Source organism: Trachypithecus francoisi, unplaced genomic scaffold (genome assembly GCF_009764315.1).
Source record: "Trachypithecus francoisi isolate TF-2019V2 unplaced genomic scaffold, Tfra_2.0 Lachesis_group12, whole genome shotgun sequence".
Taxonomy (NCBI): domain Eukaryota; kingdom Metazoa; phylum Chordata; class Mammalia; order Primates; family Cercopithecidae; genus Trachypithecus; species Trachypithecus francoisi.
In genome coordinates, this window is record NW_022681457.1 from 1,461,907 (window position 1) to 1,484,911 (window position 23,005).

General features: G+C 49.8%; 3 protein-coding genes and 1 long non-coding RNA gene across 4 annotated transcripts in view; 1 reads left to right on the forward strand and 3 right to left on the reverse strand.

Annotated features, from left to right (window-relative positions):
* Positions 1 to 322: 322 nt before the first annotated feature.
* On the reverse strand, positions 323 to 4,352 carry PGLYRP1 (peptidoglycan recognition protein 1). Its single transcript, XM_033223747.1, has 3 exons — positions 3,908 to 4,352; positions 695 to 816; positions 323 to 589 (listed from the first exon to the last, which is right to left on the reverse strand). The coding sequence occupies exons 1-3, from the start codon at positions 4,192 to 4,194 to the stop codon at positions 408 to 410; spliced, it is 591 nt and encodes a 196-aa protein (XP_033079638.1). The 5' UTR covers positions 4,195 to 4,352; the 3' UTR covers positions 323 to 407.
* Positions 4,353 to 4,646: 294 nt separating this feature from the next.
* Positions 4,647 to 23,005, forward strand: part of IGFL2 (IGF like family member 2) — an 86,268-nt gene continuing 67,909 nt past the window's right edge. The window contains exon 1 of the mRNA XM_033223748.1: positions 4,647 to 4,687. Within this exon, the coding sequence (XP_033079639.1) occupies positions 4,657 to 4,687 (31 nt within the window). The 5' untranslated portion in view covers positions 4,647 to 4,656. The remainder of the gene's footprint in view (positions 4,688 to 23,005) is intronic.
* On the reverse strand, positions 8,577 to 11,729 carry LOC117091433. The gene is made up of 2 exons (XR_004440423.1): positions 11,547 to 11,729; positions 8,577 to 8,856 (listed from the first exon to the last, which is right to left on the reverse strand). It is a non-coding gene; the product is annotated as an uncharacterized LOC117091433 (long non-coding RNA).
* IGFL4 (IGF like family member 4) lies at positions 20,924 to 22,196 on the reverse strand. The gene is made up of 4 exons (XM_033223750.1): positions 22,141 to 22,196; positions 21,717 to 21,767; positions 21,356 to 21,615; positions 20,924 to 21,127 (listed from the first exon to the last, which is right to left on the reverse strand). The coding sequence occupies exons 1-4, from the start codon at positions 22,154 to 22,156 to the stop codon at positions 21,083 to 21,085; spliced, it is 372 nt and encodes a 123-aa protein (XP_033079641.1). The 5' UTR covers positions 22,157 to 22,196; the 3' UTR covers positions 20,924 to 21,082.

A 23,005-nucleotide genomic window follows, 5' to 3' on the forward strand; every position in this document is an offset into this window, starting at 1 on the left:
CTGCGCAGAATGCCTTTGGCTGTGTGGTGGGAAGGGGGTGTCTTGCAGCGTGGTTCACTGCCCAGGAGGACCCCCAGGACCCCTTGTTGGTGACATCCAGGCCGCTTTGGTGCTGATTCCTGGGCTCTGACCTGAGACCTCTGGGTTCTGAGCTGTGATGTTGCTCTCGAGCTGGGATCTCCGGGGTCTTGGTTCAGGGCCGGGGCCTCTGGGTTCCAAGCACCAGTGAGGAGAGTGCTGGTGGGAAAGGGTGGGAGGGCTTTGGTCTTGTGGGAGGGAGAGAAGGAGGGGAGGTTTGTGGTGGGACCTGCTGAGGAACACATTTTGAGCTGCATCTTTATTGGAGGAGGAGGCAGTGGGGTTTTTGGCCATGGGAGGAGAGGAATGGGGTGCAGATTAGCAGGGCCTCAGCGGGAGGAGTAGTGTGGCCAATTCTGGATGAGCTTGTAGAGCTGGTCGCCTGGAGAGAGTGTACGCTGCACATCCCGGTGTCCTTTGACCACATAGTTGGACTTCAGGGCTCCCTGAGCCACACCGCAGGCCAGTAGACCCTGGGCTGCCCGGAGGGCCCGGGGTGGGGGCACCCGATCTGGAGGAGGCAGAGGTAAGAGTTAGTCAGGGGCTTCCCTGAAGGGCAGTGGTAGTGTAGGGCCCTGTGTCAGCCCCTATCCCGACTGGCTGGATAGTCACTCACCCATGTAGTTGCCCATGAAGCTGATGCCAATGGACATGGGGTTCCAGTAGTGATCTGCGTGGGCGCCCATGAAGTTCCATCCACGGCCCTCGTATACAAGCCCGTCTTCTCCAATCAGGAAGCTGCATGGGGAGGTGGGGGGCGGGCTTGATGAGTGAGGGAGGGTTTCCTGAGGAGGACTCCTCTTTCTTCCTCCACTCACCCTGCCTCCGTTCCTGCCCTGGTGCACACAACTTCCCCAGCATCCTTCGTACCCCTTAATTTCCCATGATAGTAACAATGACTGTGGTCGTTTATTGGGCCCCTGCCATGTGCCAAGCACAGCTCTGCATACACCTTTTTTTCATCCTCATGGCAACCCTGATCACCCCATTTTACGTAGACAGAATCAGATCGGTAGAATTCACCTGCCCTGGGGTCACACAGCCCGTCTGGTGCATAGCTGGGGTTTGTACCCAGGCCTCCGTGGTCCCCACCCATGTGATCTTGTGCCTTGCTCTCTCCTGCCTCCTTAGAGGATTTGTGGAAGTCCTGTTTTACTGAATCCTTGCAGGACAGCCCTCTGAGGCAGGGACTCTTTTTTTTTTTTTTTTTCAGATGGAGTTTCACTCTTGTTGCAGTAGGGTGATCTCAGCTCCCTGCAACTCCGCCTCCCAGGTTCAAGCGATTCTTGTGCCTCAGCCTCCTGAGTACCTGGGATTACAGGCATGAGCCACCACACCCGGCTAATTTTTGTATTATTAGTAGAGACAGGGTTTCACTGTGTTGGCCAGGCTGGTCTCGAACTCCCGACCTCAGGTGATCTGCCTGCCTTGGCCTCCCAAAATGCTGGGATTACAGGCATGAGCCACTGTGCCTGGCTGAGGCAGGGACTCTTATCTTAAGCTGAGAGTGCAGAGACTCAGAAAGTGACATAATTTGTACAAGCTCCTCAGAGCCCCCTGCCTCTCAGATCTCTGCCCTCGCCCCGGCCTGCTTCCTGCCCTTGGGGTCCTCTGGGGGACAGGATCAGAGACTCAAAAGTTGGGGTCACAATCAGATACCGACTCTGGAGCCCCAGCACCTGCCTCTTTGAGGTTTCCAAGCCTGGCAGCAGATCCTTAAGGCTGATTCATTCAGCAGGTCTGATTGAGCATGTCTGACTTGGCACATGGGAATGAACTAGAAGATCAGTGCCTTGGAGCTGCAGTATGTGCCAGCTCAGCCCTCGCACTCAGTGTCATTAATGATGCACAGAATGTTGGAACTTCCGAATCTCGAGTCCTGAATCTGCTGCTTAGGAAGCCAGCTCCCAGAATCTGGCCCTGGTGACGCTGGCTGCTGGGACTGGCTGGTTGTGGCCCTGCCGGTGATGCTGGCTGCTAGGACCGGCTGATTATGGCCCTGCCATGTTCCCGGAGCCTGGCATGATGGTGGTGGGGTCGGGGGTGGTTGGTTCTCCCTGGTCATTTGTTGCATGAATGCATCTCATTTAAACCTCAGCCACCATCGCCAAGCCGGTACAGTCAAAAGCCCCATTTACAGGTGAAGAAACGAGGCTCAGAGAGAGAATGTGACATGACATGTAAAGGGGATTCAGAATGTTAGAACCAGATTCTGAATCCTAAAAGCTGAGGGCCAGACACCGGCTGCTTCTGTATGTGGTGACGTGGACCCAAGGCTGTAGAACCAGGCTTGGGCCTTCGTGACCTCATGGGAACGCTTAGAATTGGAGCACCTGAGTCTTGGAAACAAAACGTTGAAGTTGGATTCTTTGATAAAATCTTGAACTGGAAGGGCTGGGAATACCTTTGGAAACTTGTAGACTTCTCTGGGTGGGTTTCTTTTTTTTTTTTTTTTTCCCGTGACACAGCCTTAAGAGGTCCTGAGAGCCTGTGCTCCCTGGGTGGGGTCTATTGAAGTGGACTCTGGGGACCTGGGGATCTGGGGACCTGTGTGTTCCTCCAGTAAGCTCTGCAGGGGATTCTGATGCTACCTGGGTCTGAGAGCTTGCAGGATTCAAACGTTCCCTCCCCTTGGAAATCCTCAGGCTGGACTGCAGCCCATTATAAGGAGGAGGTAGCTGGTAGGCGTGGCTCCGGACCTGCTTCAGCCGGCACCCCTTGTGGTCTCTTCTCCCCACGGCAGCCAGAGGGAGTCTCTTGTACCTACACTAGTCCCCGTCCCTGCTCTGCAGGGGGAAGCCTCCCATAGCTCCCATCTTGGAGTAAAAGCTACAGTCCTCACTGTGGTCCACAAGGCCCTGCCTGGTCCAGCCCTTTCCCCATTTCATTCCGCTCCCCCGGCTGTGTTCAGCCGCCCTGTCCTTCCCAGGGGACCCACCCACTCAGCCCCGTGGGCTTTGCCCCCAGCACCCTCTGCCACCAGCACTCCTCTGTCAGCTCCCCCATCCCAGAGCCAAGGCAGCCACTGTCAGGGAACTTCCCTTGCCCCACCCTTTCAAGGAGCCTGTGTGGGTCTGGTCCCAGCCTGAGCTCACCCTCCCTCACCGCTTTCCTTTTATCCATGGCCTCTATCACCCTCTGAATTCACCTGTGGCCTGGGCTTGTTTCTCCCAGCTGGTCTTTCAGCCCCAGGAGGCTAGAGTGGTCACCGTTCTCCATGTCACATCTGGCACACTGCCTGGCACATAGTAGGTGCCTAATGGCAATAGCCCGTGGCTTTGCGGGCCCCTGTGTGCCAGGCAGTTCCTAGGTGCTTTGCCCGTATTGGCTCATTGAAGGAGCAGATGGGCCGCGATCCCATTGACTTTGCGGAGGAGGAAGCAGAAGCCGGGAGGACCTGCCCCAGCTGGGGAGGGATCTGCCCCAGGCCTCAGCCAGCAATCTGAGCTGACTCTGGAACCCAGCTCCGCAGAGTCAGCCTGGTTTTCTGCCTCCTAACAAAGGCACCAGGCATCAGGAAGGGGCGCCTTCATAAGGCGCCGCGGACACGTTGGTGCGTGTTAGGCAAAGTCTGCCCCTTCTTCCGGGGGAGCGGGGCTTGGATTTCAGCCCATCCCCGGCCCTCACGCATCTTTGCGCCATGAGCACCTGCACTGGCCCACGCGATGACCCGAGGAAGAAATGAAGACCCTGTGAGGTTCAGTAAGCTGCTCGGGGTGTCAGCCAGATGGCCCCAGCACCGGGCCTAGAACCGGTCCCGCTGGCGGGCACTTGCACACCTTTGCCTCTGGGGTCCCCAGTCCAGCCCGTGCCTCCCCGCCGCACTCACTTGTAGCCCACGTCGCACCAGCGCATTGTCTTCACGTGGTAGGACTGCACATTCTGGGTCTGCTGCTGGCACGAGGCTGGGGTGTTGCAGCTGCTGCCCGCCGTGTGCGACACCACCACATAGCGCAAGGGCAGGCTCAGGCGCTGGGTGCACTCTGACTCCAGGGCCTTCCACTCGTTCCGGGGCACTATAGGGCTGCAGCAGGCCGGGGCTTCTGTCTTCTGAGCCTCTCCGAGTCGAAGGAGGCCGAGGAGAGCCCAGGCAAGCAGCGCGCAGCGGCGGGACATAGCGGCAGGGCGGCAGGGGCGGGGAGACCGCTAGGAGAGCCCGGTGGCGGGGCCGCCTTTATCTGCTGGGGGATTCCGGGAGTGGCCCGGAAAGTCTTGCTTCACACCCTGCTGGGACTTCCCTGCTGGCCCAGCAGACCCCAGACTCAGCTTCCTTCCCTGGCAGGGCCAGGGCGGGATGTACTGTGGTTGGGGTCTGGGTCGCGCCCATGGCAATGACAGGCCCCCTCGCTCAGCAGGGAGGGCCGCACAGGCCCCTGGGCGCTTCGCCCCGCCGTTTCCGGAAGACCCGGGGCCGGGATCCCGGTCCTGCTTGTCTCTCCCCCTCTCAATGGAACGTTGAACAACTCAACAGGAACTTACATCGCAGAGGCCCGGGGCGTTGACACATCTTCTCTCCGCAAGGACTGAGGTAACAAAGGTGTCCATTTTAAAAACTTCCTTCTCCCAGGTCCAAGTCTGATGCCATTTACCCTTGCAGCAAACTCAGGAGGTGAGTATCTGGAAGCCCATTTCACAGTGGAGTAAACTGAGGTTGGGAGCAGGTAAGTCACAGGCTGAGATGATGGAGGCACTGGAGCACCGCATCTAGAGCCAGGCTGCCTGCATGTGAATCCTGGATACCCAGTGTGTGAGAGCCTGCAAGTGGTTTTTAAAAATGTGTATTTAAAAAAAATATATATTTTTTTTAAATTTTATTTTATAAATAATATTTTACTTTTTTTTTTTTGAGATGGAGTTTTGCTCTTGTCACTCAGGCTAGAGTGCAATGGTGCGATCTTGGCTTACTGCAACTGCCGCCTCCCAGCTTCAAGAGATTCTCCTGCCTCAGCCTCCTGAGTAGCTGGGATTACAAGCACGCACCACCATGCCCAGCTAATTTTTGTATTTTTAGTAGAGGCGGGGTTTCGCCATGTTGACCAGGCTGGTCTCGAACTCCTGACCTCAGGTAATCTGCCCGCCTCGGCTCCCAAAGTGCTGGGGTTACAGGCATGAGCCACTGCGCCTGGCCTAAGTTTTGTAATTTAAAAAAAAAAAAAAAAAATATATATATATATATATATATATAGAGAGAGAGAGAGAGAGAGAGAGAGAGAGAGGGAGGAGGGAGGGAGGGAGGGAGGGAGGGGGGGAGAGGGAGAGAGGGGGCGATCGCACCAGGTTGCCCATGGTTGGTCTCGAACTCCTGAACTTGAGCCATCCTCCTGCCTCAGCCTCCCAAGGTTCTGGGATTACAGGCGTCAGCCACCATGTCCCGGCACCCTGCAAGTGATTGAACCTTCCTGTGCCTCAGTTTTCCCCACCTGCAATATGGGGATGACATAGTACCTGAGTCAGAGGGTTGGTGAGGGATTAGATGGGTTGCAAGGGTAGAGCCCTTAGAAGGTGTCTGGCACAGAGTCCCACAGTCACACCCGTGGGACTGGAACTCCAGCCCACCCTTGGTAGGAAGAAACATGCTTTATACACGGGGACCTCCGGCAGCTCAGTTAGGGAGAGGAGGGAATCTGGGGTCTGGAGAGGAACAGCCATTTGCCCAGGGCCGGAGTGGGTTGGGGTCACCTGTTGGGCAGAAGGCTTTCCTGGGCCCTCTGTCCTGCCCAGGTCCCCTTCCCATGCCTTCCTAGAGCACATGGTGAGTTCAGGGCAGACAACCTGGTTCCTTCTTCTACCCCTTCTATTTTAGTGGCTCTGTAAAAAATTACAAAAGGGATCTCTCATTTGCCCTCTGGCAAGGAAATCAAAATAAATTACAAAAGTAACACATGCTGTAACAAGTTGAATTGATACAAAATGTTAATCACCTGTGTCCCACCCCTCCAGCGCCACCCACCTGAGGCCACCTGGGAACAGTGTGGTGTGTTTTTCTTTTTTCTCCTTCCTTCCTTCCTTCCTTCCTTCCTTCCTTCCTTCCTTCCTTCCTTCCTTCCTTCCTCCTTCCTTCTTTCCTTCTCTCTCCTTCCTTCCTTCCTTCCTTCCTTCCTCCCTCCCTCCCTCCCTCTCTCTCTTTTCTTTTCTTTGTCCCCCTCTGTCACCCAGACTGGAGTGTAGTGGCATGATCTTGGCTAGTGCACTGCAAGCTCCGCCTCCTGGGTTCAAGTGATTCTCCTGCCTCAACCTCCCAGGTAGCTACAATTAGAGGCGTGCGCCACCACGCTCAGCTAATTTTTGTATTTTTGGTAGAGACAGGGTTTCACCATGTTGGCCTGGCTGGTCTCGAACTCCTGACCTCAGGTGAGCCACCCGCCAGTCTTCCAGAGTGTTGGGATTACTACAGGCATGAGCCACCGCACCTGACCAGTGTGGTGTGTTTTCATCTTCCATGTCCTGCATTCTCACGTACAGTGTACTCATGCTGTTACTGAATTGTGCACCAGGCATCTGTGGCACTTTTTAGAAATTATCACATACTCATGACAAGCTTGCAAGATGCATGTTATTATTAACCCCTCTTACAGTTGACAAAACTGAGGCCCGGGCAGATGATCACATACAGGAGGTGGTGAAGCCGGGGTTTGGCTACAGGCTTTCTGCCTGCAGAGTTATAAACCATATTCTCTTCCCTACAAACTTATATAAGGACATTTAAAAAAGTAACAAAATCAAAACCATGTGCATCAGTTTACCTTTTGTCACCTAATATTTCATGGGCATCTCATCAGGGCAGTATATCTAATTCTAATTTATTCTTTGTAATAGTTGCACAATGTGCTGTAGTATCAGTTCAGCATTGTGGATCTTTTAGTTTTTGAAGGTTTTCCAGTATTTTCCCCACACTACGCAAAATATTTTCAGACATATGTCCCTATGCACTGGTGCATTTATAAGTAAATTGTAAACACAGAGTTATTAGGTCAATAAGTATACATATTTAATTAATATTACCAGATTGTTTTCCCCAAAAAGCTATTAATAATTCATATTTTTCATCAGTAATGTTTTGGAACCTCCTTACCCCGACCCCAGAAGTGGTTGTTATCACTTTTTTTTTTTTTTTTGAGTCAGAGTCTCGCTCTGTCACCCCAGCTGGAATGCAGTGGCAATATCTTGGCTCACTGCAACCTCCACCTCCTGGGTTCAAGCCATTCTCCTGCCTCAGCCTCCCAAGTAGCTGGGACTACAGGCATGTGCCACCATACCAGGCTAATTTTTGTATTTGTAATAGAGATGGGGTTTCACCATGTTGGCCAGGCTGATCTCGAACTCCTGAGCTCAGGTGATCCACCCACCTCGGCCTCCCAAAGTGCTGGGATTACAGGTATGAGCCACCTTGCCTGGCCAGCATTATCACTTCTTAAATTTATAGGTATAAAGTGACAGCTCCTTTGGCATTTTTATGCCCACTCAGGAGACTGGGTATTTTTCCATATTTGCTGTCTATATTTGGGCTTGCTTTTTTGTCAATTACCTATTCATATCCATTGCCCATTAAAAAAATTGGGTTGTTTGCCTTTTTGTTATTATTTGCAAAATGAACAAAAGTATCCCATAATTGGGATTATTGAGTTCTTGGGTGTGTACATTTTGTGTATTTCAGTTTCTTTTAGAAGCATTAAAGAATAATGTAATATAAAAAGTGTACAAACACTTTTTTATAGAGTTGATAGACTTAATAGAGTAGTGAGCTTATGAATTTTCACAAAGTGAATACACCTGTGTATCCAGTGCCTGGATTAAGAAGTAGAGCTACACTTAAAATTCTAATAGGAGTTGGTAAATACAATACCAAAAATATTTTAGTATTTATTTTTCCCACAGTGTGATCAGTTTTTAAATGTTTTACCAATCCAAAGAACAAGATCTCATTATTGCTTTATTTGCATTTCCTTGAACATTAGAGAGATGATTATCTTTTTACATATTTATGGGTATCAGCATCCATCTTCAAACCATCTGTTAATCTCTTCTGATCATTTTCTTGTTGAGTTGTATATGGGGGATATTAACCCTATGTCTTATTGAATGTGCTGCAAACCTTTTCCTCTAGTCTGTTAAAAAATATCTAGGTTTTTCTTTTATGGTTTCTGTGTTTCCTGTCTTGCCTTAAGAGGGACTTTTCAGATTGTAGAACTTTTTGTATTTAAGAAATATTATTTTGTGTTTTACTTTTAGATCTTTACCTCAGCTAAAATGTGTACTTGCATGTGGTGTGAGGTAGGGGTCTGACCTTGTTTCCAGATGGTAAGCCGTTTGCCCAAGTTCTGTTTATTATATAGGTAGACCTGGTTTTAAATTTCCATTCTGCCCCTTATTAGCTGCATGATCTTGGGCAACTGGATAGCAATTGACACAGTCGACCACTTCCTCTTTCTCAAAATACTTATTTCCCTTAGCTTTTGTGATGTAAGACTGCCTTGATTTTCCTTCTGCTTCTCTGGCTGGTCTTTCTTCTCTCTTTTTTTCAGAGTAATTCTTCCCTCCTGGACCCTCACACCATATATTTTGTGCTGAGTGATCTTATCCACATAATGGCTTCAGCCACAGTCAAAATGCAGAGGATTCCTGTATTTCAGTGTCTAGTCTGGAGCGCTCAGTTGAGTTCTGGATCTGTGTATCCGCCTGGCCACTTGATGCCTCCACTTGGATGTCCCACAGGCACCTCCAATGCAAAATGACTCATGATCTTCTCCTCCACATCAGCACTCTCACAGGAGTTCCTGTCTAAGGGAATAGCATCACCATCTTCCCATTATAAAAGCCATACATTTGAGCATCATCCTTGACTAATTCCTATTCCTTCCTTTGTTGTACCCAGCACCCAAAAGAATGCCTAGCACATGGTAGGTGCTCACTAAATAGCTACTTGATTGAATGGATGTTCTACCCACCACCAAGTCATGACACTGGGATGAATTAGAACTCTTCTATTTACTTCCAGTCTCTGCACCCTGGTCCAGACACTACCTCCTTTCACCTGGATTTTGCCCTGCCTCTTCAGTGACCTTCCAGGATGCACTCTGGCCTCTGTGAGGCCAAAGCTCTGCCCAGGTCTTTTCTGAAGGTCACCCTCAAAAATGAGTCACATTTTTCAGTGGCATCTCATGATTCCTAGAATGAGGCCCAAGCCCCTCCCCATGGCCAACAGCACAGGCTGCCTACAGTGTGGGCTGACCCCATCCCAGCCTCACCTTGCTCACTCCCAAAAGCCTTTTTCTAACTCCTTCAGCCACTGTCCCCTTCTTGCTGTCCTTGAACATGCTTTGACTACCCTGTCCACTTGGGGACTTCAGACACACCAGGTATAAGTTTTAAATAGAGGAACCTGGAACTAATTCAGAAACTTTGTACCTAAGCTTTAAGACAACAAAACACCAAGCCAGCCTTTTGTAAAAAGACAGGATCAGACACATCAGATTCCTTTTTAAAATTTTTATTTTCTTTTTTCCCTTTCTTTTGCCTGTTTTTTTCATTTGAGGCACAGATTCCTTAAAGACACTAAGAATATAAACATTAGCTAGCTGGAGTGAAGCCTCCCATTGTGAGAGTTTTATTTAGTTTGTATCTTTAAAAAATGTATTTACTTATTTTTTGAGACAGTTTCACTCTGTTGCCCAGGCTGGAGTGCAGTGGTGCAATCTTGGCTCACTGCAACCTCTGCCTCTTGGGTTCAAGCAATTCTCTTGCCTCAGTTTCTGGAGTAGCTGGGATTACAGGTGTCCACCACCATGCTCAGCTAGTTTTTTTTTTTTTTTTTTTAGTAGAGATGGGAGTTTCACCGTGTTGGCCAGGCTGGTCTTGAACTCCTGACCTCAGGTGACCTGCCTGCCTCGGCCTCCCAAAGTGCTGGGATTACAGGTGTGAGCCACCATGCCCGGCCATATTTACTTACTTATTTTTACATACAATACAAACACTTTAAATAGAGTTGAAGATCATCTCCGTGCACCAAGTAGTCAAGCCCAACACCCAGGATCAAGTTCAGGGTAGCCCTTGAGCCTCTCACTCTTGACTCCAGCAGGGTGAGCTTGCTATCCTTGTGGCAAGGGGCCTTTTGCATTGTGGATAATGGAGCAGCTCATATAGTCCATAAGTTTTGTGCGTACCTATGTACTTTGTCCTTGTGAGCTGGTCCTGCCTAGTACCTTGGTGACCTCGAGGAAAGAAGCTGATGTAAGACCTGGCCTGTCTGGCTCCTCTACTTCCTTCCTCAGCCCTCAAATTCTGGCCCCCACCTCACTCTTTAAATTTATTTTTATTTTAAATTTCATTTTAGAGACAGAGTCTTGCTTTGTCACCCAGGCTGGAGTGCAGTGGCACCATCATAGCTCACTGCAGCCTCGAACTCCTGGGCTCAAGGATGCTCCTGCCTCAGCCTCCCAACATGGTGAGATTATGGACATGAGACACTGCGCTGGGCCTGTTGTGTGTCTTGTCAGCCTAAAACTGAAACATGCCTTGTGAACATTTACTGCAACTTCAGTGAGTGAGTATTATGTTGCCTTTAATCCTGAGGGACTATATTACTTGTACACTTTTTTTTTTGATAGGGAGAAATTAGATTTACTCCCTATGTGTTTTAGAAAATTAAAGTTTTAAATATCAGAGTCACTAGCTGCCCTGATTTAATCTGTTATAATTAAGTCAGTTAAAAAACTCCTCCTTGGCCGGGCGTGGTGGCTCACACCTGTAATTCCAGCACTTTGAGAGGCCGAGGTGGGCGAATCACTTGAGATGAGGAGTTTGAGACCAGCCTGGCCAACATGGTGAAACTCTGTCTCTACTAAAAATACAAAAATTAGCCGGGCATGGTGGTGCATGCCTGTAGTCCCAGCTACTCAGGAGGCTGAGGCAGGAGAATCGCTTGAACCTGGGAGGCGGAGGTTGCAGTGGACTGAGATCATGCCACTGCACTCCAGTCTGGGTGATACAGGGAGACTCCATCTCAAAAAATAAATTAAAAAACAAAAAAACTCCTCCAGTTTTCTTGCTGTTAGCAAAAAAACACTTACGTTCTTTGTTGTATTAAAAATGATGAAAATAGGCCGGGTGCAGTGGCTCAAGCCTGTAATCCCAGCACTTTGGGAGGCCGAGACGGGCGGATCACGAGGTCAGGAGATCGAGACCATCCTGGCTAACACGGTGAAACCCCGTCTCTACTAAAAATACAAAAACTAGCCGGGCGAGGTGGCGGGCGCCTGTAGTCCCAGGTACTTGGGAGGCTGAGGCAGGAGAATGGCATAAACCCGGGAGGCGGAGCTTGCAGTGAGCTGAGATCTGGCTACTGCACTCCAGTCAGGGCGACAGAGCGAGACTCTGCCTCAAAAAAAAAAAAAAAAAAAAAGATGAAAATAAAATCAAATGGTGATGATTAGAAGGACATATTTAAAATACAATGCAGAATCTTCACTTACCTTTCACTCCTTGCTGCTCCCAAGCCTGTAATGCTCTCTCCCTTCTTTTGCCTCGTCTAATTGTCACTTGTTGTTTCTTCTGTCACCTCGTCAGGATGATACCTCCTTTCTGTTATTTTGGAGGAGGATGGATCCCCCATTTGCTTTCCTCACATTGTTTCTTCTCCTTTGCATTCGTCACAACTGTAGTTTCTAATTTACTTCTGTATTTTTCTAATACTAGGTTGGTGCAAAAGTAACTGCAGTTTTTGCCATCAGTGGAAAAACCGCAGTTACTTTTGCACCAACCTGATAGATTTCTGTCTCTTCTAGAATACAATATGATCTATAAGTAGGGTCATCACATAACTTAATTGTCCAAATAATGACATTTGAGACTAAGAGGGAGCTACTAGTAATTATTATAATTAATAATTAATTATGCTGGGAGGCCGGGCACAGTGGCTCGCGCTTGTACTCCCAGCACTTTGGGAGGCCGAGACAGGCAGATGACTTGAGGTCAGGAGTTCAAGATCAGCCTGGCCAACATGATAAGACCCTGTCTCTCCTAAAAATACAAAAATTAGCTGGGCATGGTGGTGGGCGCCTGTAATCCCAGCTACTTGGGAGGCTGAGGCTGGAGAATCACTTGAGCCCGGGAAGCAGAGGTTGTAGTGAGCCGAGATCGCACCACTGCACTCCAGTCTGGGCAACAGAGCCAGATCCTGTCTAAAACAAAACAAAACAGCAACAAAACCCCCAGGAATTCCTGTACCCACATTCTAGTGGGGAAGACAGGAAGCAAATTAACAAACATCTAATAACTATTTTAAAAAGCCAGATATACGATATTTCACGTGGATGACCCGATTGACCTGCTGCGGGTCAGGTAAACAGGTTCCCGGGTCGTATCCTCAGCTTGGTCTTGGAGCTGGGGAAAATATACTACACGGTTCCCCTCTTCAGCCACCAGAGGGCGCGCCCTCCCTGTGTGTCCTCTTCAACGCACTTTTTCTCCCGCAGCTGTCAGTCACAGGGCAGCCCCTTAGCGGAACAGAGATCCTGTTCTGTGATTTTCCTGGGGGCCTGCCTCTCCCAGGGAGTAGCGGGCTCCTATGAACAGTAATAGCAACCATAATGTAGAGACTAAGAGCAGAGAGTCAGTGAATTTTATGCTGATGTCCAAAGGCATAGGGCATTTCATTTTTCTTCTTTTTTTCCTTTCCTTTAAAAAAATTGGCTGGGCATGGTGGCTCATGCCTATAATCCCAGCTCTTTGGGAGGCCGAGGTGGGTGGATCACCCGAGGTCAGGAGTTCGAGACCAGCATGGCCAACATGATGAAATCCCGTCTCTACTTAAAATACAAAAAATTAGCTGACTATGGTGGTGGGCGCCCGTAATCCCAGCTACTCAGGAGGCTGAGGCAGGAGAATCACTTGAACCGGGGAGGTGGAGGTTGCAGTGAGCCGAGATCACACCACTGCACTCCAGCCTGGGCAACAAGAGCAAAACTGTGTCAAAAAAAAAAAAAAAAAGGCAATTGGGTCGTGAGAGCTCTGTTCTCATAAATAAATACATTCATGAATTAATTGGTTAATAGATTAATGGGTTATCATGGTAGTAGGACTGGTGGCTTTATAAGAAGAAGAAGAGAGAGTAGCTAGCATCCTCAGCCCCCTCGCCATGGGATGCCGCATGCTGCCTCGACACCCTATAGAGTCCCTACTGGCAAGAAGGCTCTCTCAGAAGTACCCCACAGTTTCAGCCTCAGAACTGTAGGAAATAAATTTTGTTTATTTATAAGTTACCCAGTTTCAGGTATTCTGTTATAAGCAACAAAAAATGGACTAAGACAGGAATATTACTGGGTTAAGAAATAAAAAAAGAACTATTGATACATGCAACAATCTGGATAAATCTCAAGGGCATTATGGTAAGTGAATAAAAGTCAATCTCAAAAGATTTCATACTATACAATTCCAATATATAACTTTTTTTTTTTTTTTTTTTTTTTTAAAACAGAGTCTTACTGTGTCACCCAGGCTGGAGTGCAGTGGCACAATCTTGGCTCACTCTTCATGCAACCTCTGCCTCCCAGATTCAAGCAATCTCCTTGCCTCAGCCTCCCAAGTAGCTGGGATTACAGGAGTGCACGACCACACCTGGCTACAGTATTTTTAGTAGAGGTGGAGTTTCACCATATTGGCCAGGCTGGTCTTGAACTCCTCAGGTGATCCACCCGCCTTGGCCTCCCAAAGTGCTGTGATTACAGGCATAAGCCACAGCGCCCGGCCTATATAACATTCTTGCAATGAGAAAACAACAGAGATGGAGAACAGATTGGTAGTTGCAAAGGGACAGATATAGTGTGTTTGTGTATGTGTGTGTGCGCATGCCACTATAGTGGTAACACAAGGGAATTCCTTTGTGGGTCTATATCTTGATTGTGGTGGTGTGTATACAAATATTTACATGTATCAAATTGTATAGAAACACATGCACACGCATGCACACACATACACAGGAATGCATGTAAAACTGGTGAGTACTGAATAAAGTCCTCTGTAATCTAGTTAACAGTAATGTACCCATGTCACTTTCCTGGTTTTGATATTATGCTGTGATTATATAAGATGTTCCCATGTAGGAATACTGGATGAATGTTATGTGGGACTATAGGTACTATTTAATTTCCTGTGAGTCTGTAAGAGTTCAACACAAAAAGTAATTACAAAAGAAGAAAAGAAAAGGTGCTGGTGATGACAGGGTTGTTGGGAAAAGGGCTTCTGGGGTGCCTGCATAAACTGGCCATAAAAATATGGGACAATAGGCCGGGCGCGGTGGCTCAAGCCTGTAATCCCAGCACTTTGGGAGGCCGAGACGGGCGGATCACGAGGTCAGGAGATCGAGACCATCCTGGCTAACACGGTGAAACCCCGTCTCTACTAAAAAAAATACAAAAACTAGCCGGGCGAGGTGGCGGGCGCCTCTAGTCCCAGCTACTCGGGAGGCTGAGGCAGGAGAATGGCGTAAACCCAGGAGGCGGAACTTGCAGTGAGCTGAGATCCGGCTACTGCGCTCCAGCCTGGGCGACAGAGCGAGACTCCGTCTCAAAAAAAAAAAGAGACAATAAGTTGTGGAAAGCCACAGGAGGCCTCTGATGAGGAAAGCCTTCTAATTGCCATCACGTTCCCATGACCGGAGCGTGACCTGCTCTCTTATTGTAGACACCGGGCTCAAGGAGAAAGACACTACTTTGAAGCGTTGGAATATGGCCAGATATGCCGGCTCCTAGTTACGCCCACTCCCCACAGCTGCTCTCTGATAAGTTAGAGAATAAATCAGTAGTTGAGTTTACGCTGCTTCAGCACAAACAACATTGACCTAAACCGCCCCTGCTATAGATTAGGTGTATGACACACCGACCCCCTTTCACCGTTTCACCCCGATCTAAGATCTGCTTCTTAGATCGAAGTGATTGTACTCAATAAATAGTGTGGAGACCAGAGCTTGGCGCCTTTTGCAGCCTCCAAAAGTGCTTGGGCCCCCTGGCACCCCACCCTTTATGCACTGTTAACCTGTCTCTTCTCATTCCTTCGTCACCACCGGACTTTGGGTACCCTACGGGTGGTGTTGAGGCTGGTCCCAACACAAGGTGACAGCAGCCATCCCACTCCATTGGCAACTGTGGTGATAAGCACTGGTTTAAAATGGGCTGAATTGAATGCTGTTACTCTTGCCTTAGTCCAGGGATTGGCAAAGTTTTTCTAGAAGCACCAGGTAGCAAATATTTTAGGCTTTATGGGCCACGTATAATCTCTGTTGCATATTCGTTTCTCCCTCTGTGTGTCTGTGTGTCTATGTGTCTGTGTGTCTATGTGTCTGTGTGTCTATGTGCGTTTTAAACTGTTTTATAAATGTAAAAAACCATTATTAACTCATTGGCTGTTTAAAACAGGCCAGGTATAGTGTGTGTGTGCGCGCGCGCGCGCGCACACACGCACATAGGTCAGATTTGGTCTGTGGGTTATAGTTTACCAACCCCTGCCGTATACAGTATTTCTTTTTTTTTTTTTTGAGGCGGAGTCTCGCTCTGTCGCCCGGACTGGAGTGCAGTGGCCAGATCTCAGCTCACTGCAAGCTCCGCCTCCCGGGTTTCCGCCATTCTCCTGCCTCAGCCTCCCGAGTAGCTAGGACTACAGGCGCCCGCCACCTCGCCCGGCTAGTTTTTGTATTTTTAGTAGAGACGGGGTTTCACCGTATTAGCCAGGATGGTCTCGATCTCCTGACCTCGTGATCCGCCCGTCTCGGCCTCCCAAAGTGCTGGGATTACAGGCTTGAGCCACCGCGCCCGGCCCGTATACAGTATTTCTAAAGGCCGGACATGTTACGTCTTCTGACTCTGGAGTTGTTGCCAATGTCTTAGCCACCTGTTCTGCCACTTGGAAGACTATAGACCAGCAGACTAAAGACATCTCTTTATAAGGCTGTGAATTCTGGAAATTCAATCACAGCTGCTAAGGGAAACTTCTAAGTCCATTAGCAGCCGTGATTCATTGTTCATGTCGATGCTCATAGTAATGAGGGCAGTGGTGGCCCATCTGGAGCTGCCACTGCTATCATGTGGGCTGCAGCGGGGAGGCACAGCTGGGGCTGCACACTCCACTAGACGGTCAGAGCTCGGGACAAGTGGGAGCCCTGCCCCTTCCAAGCTGGTGGGTCAGGAGCTCCCCGGGTCCTGCTGCAGCCACCCAAGTCATGGCTGTGGACCCAGGTCTCCTGCTCCATGGAGCAGGCAGAAACCCCACCCTCCCAGGTGCAGCTGCAGCTGCCCAAGTTGTGGCTATGGACCCAGGCCTCCCTGTGCTCTTGGGGGTGCTGGGAGCAGGCAGGAGCCCCACCTTCCTGGGCACAGCTGCAGCTGCCCAAGTTGTGGCTGCAGACCTGAGGGTCCCACTGCATGGAGGAGGCCAGAGCCCCCACTCCACCAGGCACAGCTGCAGCCGCTCAAGCCGTGGCTGCAGACCCAGGCATCTCTGCACTCTTAGGGGCCTGGGAAGGCACTCCCTGGCCTCAAAGGCTTAGAAGTGCCTCCTCCTGCTGCCTGGCTTCTCCCTGCTGTCAGCACCCACTGCAATCTTAGAGCAAAGTTGGGGCCGAACCTAGGCACTGTCACAGCCTGGCTACGTGTGTACATGCCTGGGGCAGTGCTGACACACGAGCCACCTGCCACAGCCCTCTCCGGACTTTGGGCACCGATGAGCATAGGAGGAAAGCTGAGGGCGTGCTGAGGGCAGATTGGTACCGGCCTGCAGGTGCCCCTTGGCATAAGCAGCCTGGGCACCACGGATGGCAGCAGGAGGCAGACAGGCTCCTAGGCAGAAGGGGGGCAGGTCCGGGTGATGCCCCTCCTTGAGGCCAGGGAGGGGCTGAAGGCTGGGGACTGGGCTACCAGTCCCAGGACCAGAGGAGGAACCTGTGGTGCCTTTTCGGGGCCTATTCATGGCCACCTGTGGAGCAATCAGCATGCACTTCTTCCCCTCTGTGGCCCATTAAAGTCCCGGGCTCAACCAGAGCAGGGCGGATGATGAGACAACCAGCGGCAGAGAGGAGCTATATTTTCTGCTGAGAACTGAAGACCATGGGATAACCAACTGCAAGGAAGAGCTACCCTCTCTGCTGAGCGCTAGAGCAGATGATGGGATGACCAGCTGCAGAGAGGAGCTACCCTTTCTACTAGGAGCTGGACACTTGTTGGGATGACCTACATGCAGAGAGGAGCTGCCTGCTGCAGGAGACTGAGCCGTTCTATTGCTCAATAAAGCTCCCTTCATCTTGTTCACCCTTCACTTATCTGTGTGCCTCATTCTTCCTGGTCGCAGGACAAGAACGTAGGACCCACTAAATGGGAGGCTGAAAGAGCTATAACACAAACAGGACTGAAACATGCCCCTTGCTCACCACGTTGCAGGCAAAGAGAAGGAGAGAAGAGCTGTGGCTCTTCAGAGAGCCCAGGCCTGGGAGCTCCCTGAGCCAGGGCTACCAGGGCTATGACTCCCTCTTGCGGCCCCTGCAACTCCTGGTGTCTCCAAGTATCTGGATGCTACCACATTCCCCAGCTCCAGCCAGGGAAGCTGCCTGTAAGGCACCGGGTGCAGCCACAGCCTCACAGAGAGCCGGCACCATGCTGGCACTGGGAGCTGCCCGCCCTGTGGCAGCAACTAGCATGTCTGACTGTGCAGTGACTCCACCCCATGCTTGCTCACACACCTCTCGCAGTCTCCCTTGGAGGCATGGGATCCAGGCCAGTAGTGTGAGCTGAGTGCAGCCTGCCAGGCCGAGTGGGCAGAACGAGCTGAGGGTCCAAGCAAAACTCGGGCAAAGGTGCCACCAGCCATGGGTTTCTGGTCAGAAAAGCAGCATTCCAAAGATCCCGTAACAGTAAGGACCCATTCTCAGATGTGACTGACTGGAATCAAGCTACTGATCAAATTTGCACAACCTTCATTGCAGTCATTGCCATCCGGATCCATCATTGCAACACACTGACTTTATGGCCATGCAAGGAGAGCAACCCTAGCATCTGGGGAGAGAACACCACATGCTCGTGAGGCACGGGGAGGGGAAAATAGTGCTCCGTTTGTCCCCCAGATTCAGCACTGCAGCCCGAATCAAGTAACAGCTGCTGCTGGCTTTGCCACCCCCAACCTACATGTTTTTCTTTCTTATTTATTTATGTATTTATTTATTTATTGTTTTTGATACTGAGTCTCGTTCTGTCAGCCACACTGGAGTACAATCTCGGCTCACTGCAACCTCCACCTCCCAGATTTAAGCGATTCTTCTGTCTCAGCCAACTGAGTAGCTGGGATTACAGGCGCATGCCACCACACCCAGCTAATTTTTGCATTTTTAGTAGATACAGGGTTTCACCATGTTCGTCAGGCTGGTCTTGAACTCCTGACCTTGTGATCCACCTGCCTTGGCCTCCCAAAGTGCTGGGATTACAGGTGTGAGACATTATGCCCAGCCGATATATGTTTTTCTGACGTGGCTGGTCCTGAACCACTCTGCCTTATGCCATCAAATAGCGCCTTCCAAACATGGATCTTGCTCATGTGTGCACAAACACATAGACTGATAGACATCTTGCTTTAATCAGACATAGAAATTTATGGCCGGGCATGGTGGCTCACACCTGTAATCCCAGCAGTTTTGGAAGCTGAGGTGGGTGGATCACTGGAGCCCGGAAGCTCAAGACCAGCCTGGGCAACATGGTAAAACCATGCATTTTCTTTACAAAAAAAATATAAAAATGAGTGGGGCATGGTAGTGCATGCCTGTAGTCCCAGCTGCTTTGTGATGTGCTTGAAGGCCTGACAGCTGGGGGCTGGGCTGCCAGATTCACAGGCCAGGAATGGGGACTTGTGGTGCCTTTTCTGGGTGCCCATGGTCACCCACAGGCCAATCGGTATGCACTTCCTCCCTTCGGAGGTACATAAAATCTATGGGCCCAGCCAGAGGAGGGCAGAGGATGGAGAGATGACTGAATGACCAGCTGAAAAGAGGAGCTACCCTCTCTGCTGAGACTGGGAAGATGACAGGATGAACAGCTGCAGAGAGGAGCTATCCTCTCCAGGGCCTCCTGTCTGCTGAGAGCTGCACATGTTGGGACAACCAGCTGCAGAGAGGAGCTACCCTCTTTGGTGAGAGCTGAGCCTCAGTCAGGGTGACCTACCTGCAGAGAGAAGCCTCCTCTCTGCTGAGAGCTGCAGAGATGATGGGACGACCTCCCTACAGAGAGGAACCACCCCCATTCCAGGGTCTCCTTTCTGCTGAGGGCTGAACACTTGATGGGATGACCTGCCCTCCAGAGAGGAGCTACCCACTGTGGGTCTCTTCTGAGCTGTTCTGTCACTTAATAGAGCTCCTCTTTGTCTTGCTCACACTCTATCTGTGTACCTTTCTTCCTGGATGCAGGACAAGAACTCAGGCAAAAGTGCCAGCAGCCACAGGAGTTTCCAGCCAGAAAGATGACACCCCAAAGACCTCATAACAATAACAGAAGGAAAAAAAATAGAGAAAGGAATGGAAGAAATATTTGAAACAATAATGACTGAGATTTTCCCCAAATTAATGTCAGACACCAAACCACAGATCCAGGAAGCTCAGAGAACATCAAGCAAGATAAATGCCAACAAAGCGAGACCTCATCTCCTGAAAGGTCCTCACTTTCTGGGAGACACAGATCCCCTCCTGGAAGGGGCCCATGACCACATGGCAGGAGCTCCCTTCCAAGACTGCCAAGCACCTGTAGCAATGCAGACCCTGAGCTCTCTCCATGCACAGCAGGGCCACCAGCAGGACCAGGGCAAAGGTCTTCATGGCATAGGAGCTGCTCATTCTTCCTCTCTTGCCAGTCATTTAGTTTCAATAAACTAAAATTTGTTCTTAGTTTTGTAGCTTAAAAAAAACTACAAATAAGTCAGTGCAATTTCAGCAAACATGTTGTCTTAGTACATTTTCTGATGCTATAACAGAAGTGGATTGGATAATTTAAAAAGAACAGAGATGTATTTCTTATGGTTCTGGAGGCTGGGAAGTCCAAAGTCCAGGAGTCCACATCTGGCAAGGGCCTTCTTGCTGTGTCACCCCATGGCAGAACACAGAAAGACAAGAGAGCCCATGTGCACGAGAGGGGAAAGGGGCCTGAACTCATCCTTTATAAGGATGTCACTCTGGTGATAATGAACCCACTCCTGCAATAACAGCATTAATCCATGTGTGAGGGCAGAGGCCTCGTGACATAATAGTTTTGAAGGGTCTCACCTCCCAACACTGTTGCATTGGAGATTAAGTTTCTACTACATGAACTTTGGGGGATACATTCAAACCATAGCACATGTGTTTTCTTTCTTTTTTTTTTTTTTTTTGAGACGGAGTCGCTCTGTCACCCAGGCTGGAGTGCAGTGGCCAGATCTCAGCTCACTGCAAGCTCTGCCTCCCGGGTTTACGCCATTCTCCTGCCTCAGCCTCCCGAGTAGCTGGGACTACAGGCGCCTACCACCTCACCCGGCTAGTTTTTTGTATTTTTTTTAGTAGAGACAGGGTTTCACCGTATTAGCCAGGATGGTCTCGATCTCCTGACCTCGTGATCCACCCGTCTCGGCCTCCCAAAGTGCTGGGATTACAGGCTTGAGCCACCGCGCCCGGCCAGCACATGTGTTTTCTGCTTTCAGTTTAAGATAAGTTCAATAAGTAATATTTATAGTTAAAAACATCAGACACAGTGAAACCCCGTTTGTACTAAAAATACAAAAATTAGCCGGGCGTGGTGACGCATGTCTGTAATCCCAGCTACTCAGGAGGCTGAGGCAGGAGAATTGCTTGAACCTGGAGGCAGAGGTTGCAGTGAGCTGAGATCACTCCACTGCACTCCAGCCTGGGGGACAGAGCGAGACTCTGTCTCAACAACAACAACAACAAAATCAATGCAGTATAATTACCAAATATTAGATTCTAGAGTGATCTGTGACTCTGCTACCCCAGGACAGTCTAGATGAGGTCAGATCTTGACAGAGGGCTTTTTGGGTGGTAATCCTGCAGCAGGGCAGTGGTGGGGGGCGGGGTGGAAAGGGGAGTAAGAGGGAGGGTAGTAGCAGCAGAGGGGAAGGAACAGAGACATGGAGAAAGACAGAGTTGCATGGTTACTCAGAGCTGGGAAGGTATGGAACCCAGCAGAGACTGCACATCTGGGTGGGACATGGATAACCCAACTCCATTCCCTACTCCCCCCTCCCACAGCCCGGACTGGAATCAGATTCTTACCTGGGCACAGATACTGGTGATAGGAGAGGACATGCAATCTGGCTTCATGCCTGGGACCTTGAACCTCACAACTGTCTGGTTCTGAGAGCCCAAAGACTCCAGGCAGCAGTGCTGGAAGCAGGGCCAGAAGGTGCAGCTGGAGCCACAGAGCTGGGTCTGGTTCAAGTCTAGGATGACACCATCATCACAGCACTGCTCCAAGGGGTTGTAGATCAGCTCCCCACACCTGGGCGCTGGCTGGCATAGCCACAGTCTAGGATCTGGAAGAGTCAGGGCTGGATGGGCTGCAAGGACCAGCCTAGGACCACCTCCCCACCAGCCTTAGTGGCGTTCTCTCCTCCCTCACTGCATCTGTTCTCACCTGTGACTCCTTCTGAGTTTGAACCCAGAAGTCCAAAAATGAAGATGGCAGCTAAGAAGCAGAAGGGGAGGGAAAGTGATTCTGAGGTCACTCGGTCCTGACCATGGGCCACAGGATGATGTCTCTGAGGTTCTTTGGTCGCTGTGACAGCTCACAGTGCAATTTGGGACTGGCTGTGGGTGCAGGTCCTGGGGACTGGGGTGGCAGGTGAGGAAAGGCAGGGAGGGCTCCGGGAAGAGTAAAGCTGCTGGGATTTGCAGTTCAGGAGACAGATTACAAGGCAGTCACAGATGACATAGCGGTGATTATGAGGTGGGACACCAATGATTAAATAGGGAAGAGAGAATTAACTTTGAAGTTCAGAAATAATTAGGGATGCGATATCATTAGGGATGAGCTTAGCCTAGGGCTGGGGTCTCCTTACCAAAGGAGGGCACCATGGTTAAGACTTCAGAGCAGCGGATGAGACAGGAGGAGTGGAAATGGGCCGGGCACGGCGGCTCATACCTGTAATCCCAGCACTTTGGGAGGCCAAGGCAGGTGGATCACCTGAGGTTAGGAGTTTGAGACCAGCCTAGCCAACATGGTGAAACCCTGTTTCTACTAAAATACAAAAATTAGCTGGGTGTGGTGGCGGGCACCTGTAATCCCAGCTACTCAGGAGGCTGAGACAGGAGAATCACTTGCACCCAGGAGGCGGAGGTTGCAGTGAGCCGAGATCCTGCAGCTGCACTCCAGCCTGGGCGACAGAGGGATACTTTGTCTCAAAAAACAAAACGAAACAAAACAAAACAACCAAAAAACAATAACACATGATGAACAGAACAGTACCTCACATCTCAATACTAATGTTAATGTAAGTGGCCTAAATGCTCCATTTAAAAGACACAGAACGGCAGAATGCATAAGAGCTCACCAACCAAGTGTGTGGCTGTCTTCAAGTGACTCATCTGACACACAAGGACTCACATAAACTTAAGGTAAATGGGTGGAGAAAGATATCTCACGCAAATGGACACCAAAAGTGAGCAGGAGTAGCTATTCTTATATTAGACAAAAAAAAACTTCAAAGCAACAGCAGTTAAAAAAGACAAAAAGGGATATTATAAAATGATAAAAGAACTAGTCTAACAAGAAAATATCACAATTCTAAATATATATGCACCTAACACTGGAGCTCCCAAATTTATAAAACAATTAGTACTAGATCTAAATAATGAGATAGACAGCAACACAATAAAAGAGAACTCAGAAATAAAGTCAAATACTTACAGCCAACTGATCTTTGA